The sequence below is a fragment of the Mytilus edulis genome, chromosome 14 (assembly GCF_963676685.1).
Source record: "Mytilus edulis chromosome 14, xbMytEdul2.2, whole genome shotgun sequence".
In the NCBI taxonomy this organism is placed as follows: Eukaryota; Metazoa; Mollusca; class Bivalvia; order Mytilida; family Mytilidae; genus Mytilus; species Mytilus edulis.
Genome location: NC_092357.1, coordinates 45,165,102 through 45,174,057, shown reverse-complemented (window position 1 = coordinate 45,174,057; position 8,956 = coordinate 45,165,102). Strand labels below are relative to the sequence as shown.

The 8,956-nt window shown below is 31.1% G+C and overlaps 1 protein-coding gene across 1 annotated transcript; it reads left to right on the top strand.

Annotated features, from left to right (window-relative positions):
- The first annotated feature begins 2,692 nt into the window (after positions 1–2,692).
- LOC139502627 (uncharacterized) lies at positions 2,693–8,364 on the top strand. The gene is made up of 4 exons (XM_071292156.1): positions 2,693–2,718; positions 3,033–3,481; positions 4,651–4,841; positions 6,666–8,364. The coding sequence occupies exons 2-4, from the start codon at positions 3,067–3,069 to the stop codon at positions 7,848–7,850; spliced, it is 1,791 nt and encodes a 596-aa protein (XP_071148257.1). The 5' UTR covers positions 2,693–2,718; positions 3,033–3,066; the 3' UTR covers positions 7,851–8,364.
- The last annotated feature ends 592 nt before the right edge of the window (positions 8,365–8,956 follow it).

Sequence of the window (8,956 nt, the reverse complement as noted above, 5' to 3'; positions counted from 1 at the left end):
ATACTATATATTCTAATTTATGAAGTTAAAAGGTAGTCAATAGTCAGTTGATCAATTTTACTGACTTACCAGTTGCTTATCATAGTACAAGCACGAGTCTGCAGTCATTTACTGTTGCCTTCATTTGTATTTTAAAAACTATGCTTTTAGTAGTAAATATAGTAGTTTAGAATATTTGATAAATAGCCTGCTGTTTAATCCATATCGTGCAACTTTGATGCGAACCCTTTTTCATACACTTTATCACACCCTGTATCACACCCCTACCCTTATACGTATCCTTTATCACTCCTCTACTCATTATTTTTGTTTCATTTTTACATATTCACCTCTTTAATTAATGCAAGCTTCTTCAGAAATATTTTCCCTCAAAATGGGTCCTAGCCTTAGAAGCATGATTTTTTTATTAGTTGTTAATGGCTGAGTACTCTCAGATCTGTTCATTGTGTCTTTTTGTGTCGGGATGTATAAGAACCCGGCCACGTCTACTTGTATGTTTGTCTATCTGATGAGTTAAGCCTTTTTTAACTGCTTTTTATAGTTCGTTCTTATGTTGTACTGTTATACCACTGTCCCAGGTTAGCGGAGGGTTGGGATCCCGCTTACATGTTTAACCCCGCCACATTATTTATGTATGTGCCTGTCCCAAGTCAGGAGCCTGTAAATCAGTGGTTGTCGTTTGTTTATGTGTTACATATTTGTTTTTCGTTCTTTTTTTTTACATAAATAAGGCCGTTAGTTTTCTCGTTTGAATTGTTTTACATTGTCTTATCAGGGCCTTTTATAGCTGACTATATGCGGTATGGACTTTGCTCATTGTTGAAGGCCGTACGGTGACCTATAATTGTTAATGTTTGTGTCATTTTGGTCTTTTGTTGATAGTTGTCTCATTGGCAATCATACCACATCTTCTTTTTTAATATCCTAAATGATAGGTCATTCGGGCGTGAGGCAATTTTTGGAATGACGTCATTGTTTGGAATGTGACGTCACAAACTTCAAATTTTCTGACACACGAAATGCAACTTCAAAAAATACCATACAAAACACACAAAAAAATGCAATAAACAAAATATGTTTTAAATAACAGCACGCAAATTGTAAGGTAACCCAGGTGCTTCGGATGAGTATAAAGCTTTTAAAACAAGACAAAAGTAGAACTGATGGTAACCCATATGCTAGGGATCAGAAAGCAGTTCATATAAACTCTCCTGTTGAAATACATGATAAAGCGTATAAAACATGACAAAATCCGTATCACATGCCGTATCATCCCGAGATACTGATATCAGCCAGAGCGCCTTTAGTTATCAAATTAGGCACTTGTTGAATACATCTCCGTTTGTTCTTGTTACGTACCATGTTTGTTCTGTAGATTAACGACATTAGCAACTATAAGAGACTTGCAACACTACTACGACAACGTAAGAGAATACTTATTTCGACATGTCTTCTGCATGTCGTATATTTGCGATAAATAATTACGAAACGACATTTTGTATCGTATCTTTAATGAGTTCGAATAATGGTCCATTTTGATTTAATTTTGTAAATTAGCAAACCAACTTCGCTGGTGAATTATGCACTTGGCAATTCGATCAAACATAATCCATAGAATGTGACCTTCAGTTTAACCACTAAAATACAAATGTATAACATATGAATTCATATTGAAATCCTTTGATTCAAATCGGTAAAGATGAACTAGACAGCTAATGCCTTTTAAATAAAACCATCAAGGATAGAAGAAGCGTCAGCTTGACAGTGTTTTGAAATGTGTACTTTTGAATATACCTAGTAATGTTAATCTGAATCATTGTTGAAGAACATACGATGAACCATAGTTGTTAATTTCCTTTGTCATGTAGTCTTTTGTTGAGAGTTGTCTCATTGACAATCATACCATACCTTCTTTTTCATATCTAATTTATGTTTTGGCATTAATGTGTAACAATAGTTTTCTTACAAATAAATTGTTAAAATTCTTTGAATTTGATCTGACCTTTACAATTGGACAAATAGAACAATTGTGCTTACATGCATTTTATTATGTCGAAAAAATTTTCAGATAATTCCTATCTCAAAACATGATACATGTACAGTTTGAATCTTAATATATTTAAAACATGTTTACATCATTTACATGTTATTAAGTTATATTGCAATTCATTGTTATCAAATGTAATCACGATTACTTGCCTCTGTTATTCTTGACTTAATCCGATACTTAAAGAAATGATGTAATCGTTATATTTGATTAAAAGTAGAATTGACAAGGTTATTATAATTTAATCAATTATATTGCATATACTTCCTTTGTTATTGGACCAATATAAATCAGCTTTAATCAAATGGACTTACAGACGATTTGTTTGATTTTCAATTTCTGTTAGGTAAAACATTACTTTTATACTTTTGTAGTATAGTTACTGAAGATCGGCGAAATATCAGTGTCCTATTTTCCTGAGCACATTTAAAAAACATTTAACAAAACTTTTTTTTTATAAACTACTGTGCACCTTCTGTTTATCATTCTGGTTTATTTTCATGTAGAAAGACAAAGTTTAAATACAAAACTCATACCAGTTGTATAAACCAATGAAAACTTACATTTAAAAGCTACACTGAAAACAATTTATCACATGATTGACATATTTGAATACTATTTAAAGAACTTTTAAGCAAAACAACTCACTGAGAAAAGCTAAAACTTCAATAGTAAGTATATAGTATTTTCCTTTATAATAACAACCACATTTATTGGTATGTGGTAAAAACATATAGATGTCTATATTCGTTCAATCATCATGACTGATTGAATTGAATGGATAATAGTTATTTGAAATAACAGGTATATCAACTAAAATGTAATCTATTCTTAATCATCCTTTTTCATGAGAAATGAGTAAGATGAAATGCACTTGAGGACACGTTTTAAATACTTTAGATTTTGTTTAATATATTACATATGGTTGTTTCTGTAATACTATAGAAGCTTTTATTTGCATAGCTGTATTCAATGTTCTTTTTAGGCAATATCTGACACTACATTTATATTGGGAAAACATGGAATCTTCAAGTTATAAAACTACTCCGTACTCTAATAGTATAAAGGTAGTATGGGACAACTCGAATAATCAGTACAGTAACTTTATGATAAAGTATCGTGTATCTAGCAAAGGAGCTGACTTCGCTGACTTGAAAACAAAAATAAACGAGGGCGAAATAGACAGCTTGGTGTCAAATACGCAGTATGATATTAACGTGTACTATGTTGACGATGATGGTGATAATCATTCAATGTTCAAAACAACTTGCAAAACAAACGAAGCAACAGATAATGAGCTTAAAAAATGTTGTGAACGTGCAGCTGACAGACCTGGTCGTCCGACTGTGTACAACTTTCGAGTAAAACATAAAGATATGATTCCGGTGCAAAATGACAGAAACAAGAGTGACGTAATCTATGTTAACGATATCAGTAAGTAATTTTCTTAAGTTGATTAATATCATATACCTCTAATTCAGGACAGTTTGATATAGATAAACACATCATATTAACATAATATTAATTAAACGGTGTATGTTTGCGTATTCTTCGTTGATTGTCTGATGTTGAGATTGTTTTAATACTGTTTGGAGTGTTAAATGTAATTTACTATTAACTGTGTTTTTTAAATAAGTTTTATCCTGGTATAATAATTTTGTATTAGAATCATATTCAAAACAGTGTGGTCCTGGCCATTGATTGACGACCTAAATTATCCCATTGACTGGGACATATTAGGTGAAAGTTTGTCGGTAACAATCACTGCTCACTATGTACTTGTTAAAGACACTGAATCTGTGGGGTCACCAAAGGTTCTCAACACCTAAATAAAGCAATTCGAAAAACGAATCCGGAATAATACGATGTGTTGATTTATATCAATAATATAAATCAAAACATAAAGGTTATTCCTGAATAATTTTTCGAATTATTTTATTATTAAATGCGCTAAGAACCTTTGGTGACCCCACAGTTTAAATTCTATAATAAGTAAGTAGTGAGCAATGGTCGTTACAGACAAACGTTCACCTAATCTGCCCCAGTCAATGGGATAATTTAGGTCGTCAATCAATGGCCAGACCACACTGTTTTGAATATGATTCTATAAACATTAGATTTTAAATTCAGACACGTGAATGAAAAACATATGTAACTTTTACCGATGTATTAATAAATCAACAATGTTCATTTATGAGATTTATGTCATGTATATGACTTGTGGTCAGATTTGGTAGCAAAATGCAAGGAAAGTGTGGATTTCACAATCAAGATAACACTTTACATTCTCCGAATATCACGCTTTCAGTTTGATTTCATTTACAAACGCCAAATAAAGAATAGTTTTATTGATATATAATGTGTTTTAGCTATTTAGCCGCTGGAATGAATGATTCAAGATTTACATGTTTTAGTTTACTAAATATGAACTAATATTTAATGATGAGATGAGCACGTAAATGTGATGTTCTTGTAACAACATTCAATGAATAACATCTTAACAATGATTGTAAAGGTCAAAAGATATAAATGTTCTAAAAATGTCGGTCTGACAAGATATTAGAAATTATAACTTTAATGTTTCAATTTCAAAATTATATTAGTTGCAGAGTATGGACCATCAACAACCACTTGTGCTGAAAAGAATATCCTTATGCTAGGGGCAACAGGGACGGGCAAAAGTACTTTGATTGAGTCTTTAATTAATTATTTAACAGATGTTTCGTATTCTGACGATCATCGATTCTCAATTATAAGCAAATCAGATGATGAAAGACAGAGAACCAGTTCTCAGGTAGTACGAAGCATATGTTATAGTTTTGTATCAAAGTTTCTTGACCAAATGTTAAATAAAAGATATATATATATATTTATGAGCGACTGATTGAAATGCTTCTAAATTGTGTAAAACAGCATTTTTTTAAGACAAAAACTATAATATATTGGTGTACTAAATTAAAAGATAACGAAGTAAATCTACACACAGTCCTCGATATCCATAGGATGATTTTTTTTTCAAAACTGTAATGTTCATGCAATATTCATTAAATTTGAATAGATTTAAAAAAAAAAAACCAAGCCAATATATTACGTATACAATGATTCAGTTTATGTATAATGCATACGAGTAAATTTACAGGCATTTCACACTTTTCGAAATGATAATGCTGTGAAATTTTTCTTGTTGAATATCAGTTGATCAACAAAGAATATAGTGCATTTCATTAGTGTGTTCTTTTTTTGTTGTTGCTTAACAACAATTGTATTTTTTTAAGTTGTCTATTTCTGTATATTCTTTTCAAAATCTTTTTTTTTCGTGAGAAAGACATTCCATATATGACTTTAAGCAAAACGAAATATGCAAAATGTTAAAAAGGCACGGTCATACAATTTCGAGTTGAAATTTGAGGTTCTTGGTCGGTATTTCTATATTTTTTTTCAATTTATTATATTTTTCTTAAAGTAAAGGTTATTTTTTTCAATGTAACTGTCAGTTATCAACACACCTGTTAAATGACCATTTTACTGCATTAAAAATATTGCCTAGAAAATTATTGCTTTACAAAAAAAGTAAAATATAAATACTCGTAAAATATTTTGCTGTTATATGTGTAGTTCAATTCCAATATTATCAAATGGTGAATGCAAAGGTTTCATTGCTTCGCCTTTTCTACCAAAAACAAGTGATTGTAACAGTAGTATTACCAAAGTGAGAGGAGCTGTAATTTATGCCTATATCAGCTGGTGATTATGTATTTTCTTCTTTTACACTCATATCGTATGATTGATGCTGCTGTTTTCTACATTGTCGATTTTGTCTTGAATTGTTCTTAAACATGAACTGTAAAGTAGTTTTTTTTTTATATAATGTGGATAGTAATTCCTTGGAGAATAAGGTTCATACATTTTCAACACTGCATCTAAATTATGCTTATGCATTTAAAAAAAACCTTCCAAAGTAATCTTTGATTGGTATAATTCTTGCGGTCTATTCTTTTGATAGTTCCAAAAAAAGTTTCATATATTTCGTACCTTTTTTGGTCACTTTTTTTACGATGTATAAGGGAAAAAAACATTTGTATTTTTGGCAATACCTGGTTTGTATTTGTCATGATTTGAAAATTAAATATGCTTCAAATTGAGATAAAATCTCACCTACATGCAATACTTGTTCGACTGATAAATAAAAGTGTTCACTTTGTATGTCATTATATATAAGATTAGATTATATACAGAATATGCAGCATGCAGGTATAAGATAACAATAAAACATAGGCAAGTGTTGAACCATTATAAATCATATGTGGCTTTCTAAAGACAGATGTTAACAATGTGAAACCAATGTGAAATTTTATTTAGGATAATTCTATATTAATTCATCAGTAAATATCAAAACTTAAGAGGAAAACACCTAATCATGCCTAATTACTATGAATCAATAAAATAAAAAAAAGGAACCGCTGTAAACAAAAACAAAGCCTCCACTATCAAACATTCAAACATGCTTTTCTTATGAAAGTATCTCAAGTGAAAGGAAATTAAAGTTTTTCTATTCTGATTTGCATGTTTTATTTTGAAGAATTATTTATAATTTGTAGACATATTTTGATTTTTACAGCACGAATCCCAAACAACATCTGTTACATTATATAGAATACCAGACAGAAAAGACTTAAAGGGCGACTGCAGAGTCAATATCATAGATACCCCTGGATTTAATGACACCAGGAATTCTACCGAAGGTGATTGCAACAACAAACTCTACGACAAAAGGATTGAGATTCAAATAAAACACTTACTTGAACATATAATAGAGCATTTAAATGCAATTGTAATAGTTGTACCAATGGGTGAGACTAGACTGACAGATGATCAGACACATATATTTTCAAGTATAGTCAAATTGTTTGGAAACGACGTTGAAAAAAATGTATTAATCGCCATGACAAAGGATGACGGGGGTGCCCCCGACTGCTTAAATGTAATTAGAGCCGCTGGAATACCTTTCGCTGAATCTTTTAGATTTAACAATTCAAATATATTTACGAAGGACTCCCCTGAGACTGACGCAATTATTTGGAGACGACGAAAAGCGACTTTCGATTCGCTTTTCAAATACCTTGAAACTGCGCCAAAAACGGCCGTTCAAACAAGCGTTGATGTCATGAATGCACGATTGGGTCTGCAGGTTCAGCTAGAAGCTTTGAAAGATAAGTTGTCAGAACTTACTCAAGAGGTCGCAAACGCAAACGTAAATGCAGAGAAAGAAACCGAGTGCGTTTTACCCGTAGCAGAGTACGAACGTCAGTACACTGGGAAAACTTCTATGAACTGTAAAATTTGTAAGAAAACATGTCATGAAAATTGTTGGGTTCCATTAGACATGTTTAAAAGGGCATGCGAAATTTTCAATCGCAATGGATGCTCAATTTGTGACAATAAATGCGACACCGGTAAACACATTCGCGAGAAATACATTTATAAATTGAAATATGTTAACAAAGCCTTCGTCGATGAAGCAGCCCCTAAAAAAAGCATTCAGTCGAAACCTCCTAAAGATTCGCTTTGCCAGTTTCAATTGACGATCGTAAAGATTGAAGATCTTCTAAAAGAACTAAAAAAAAAAGCATTGAAACATTGCATAATGAGCACCGACCAGTATATTCAGGAATTGATCGACCGAGAGAAAAGAGATAACCAGGTAGGTTATCAGTCGAGAGTTAATGTTCTTGAAAACGTGATCCTGCATTTGCAGACCGGAAAATCAATTGGGACGCTTCAATTTGAAAGCCTAACAATTTGAAGACTTGGTGTGTGTTTTTTGAACCAACCATGTAATATATCTATAACATTTTCACTTAATATACAATTTTTTTTAGAAAAGACAACTTTTCACACAACCAATAACAAACAGCTAATCTTGAAGAATGTGTTATAACAATACATGTTTAAAATCATTAAAAAAAACACCAACAAAAACAGACAGCTCGGTCCATGTCGCGATATTCCAATGAAACAAGGTTAGATCTATTTAGGTTAAGAACTATATTTGATATAGATAAACTAAAATCAAAGAGAGACTAACATATTAGCAGACTTTTTATTATTTTCAATTTCGTTATCATGTGTGTTATCATCAATAATAATTAATGTCATAAATTAATGTGAATAATATGTTTGAAAACTTTGCATTCAAAATAGCACGTCTTAATATTTTCTTTTAATATTTTGTTTTTCAATATTTCTATAGCTAATTAACATGTGTGTTCGTGACTTTTCATGAAAAAATAAATAAAAAAATAAATGCTGTTGTTATTTTTTTGTGTTCTATAAATAATAATAAAAAGGATGAAAAAGGCACATGACACAAGAACATCAGAGACAAAGCACATTAGCAAAATTAAATACAATAATACCAAACTGTACTAGAGAACAATAATTGGATGCATATATACAGAGTCACGTCATATGTAATAAGGAAACATGAAAAGACACAGTGTAAAAATGTAAAAAAAAATTGGTACAGCAGTCAATATTGTATTATAATATCTCAAGCACTATCAAACAGTATAAAAAAAAACACAAACAGGCATATATACATAATATTGAAAAAGTCAAATGGATATCACCAAAAAATAGACACCCAATAAAAGAAGTATTCATGAAGACAAACAAATTAATATATATCACTATATTAAGATGATAAAGACCATCGTGTAATACCTTTTGGATTGATACGGAATATATATCCACAAGGTCTTGGCACCTTCGGGTGAAAATGGACGAGTTGTCTTTGATATACCCCTGGTTCATCAACTTTCTGCTCAGAAACTGGTGCCGTTTTACAAAGTCTGAGTAGGTGCTGCAAGCTCTCGAATCTCGAATAAGTTTTGAAAATGAATATCCCAT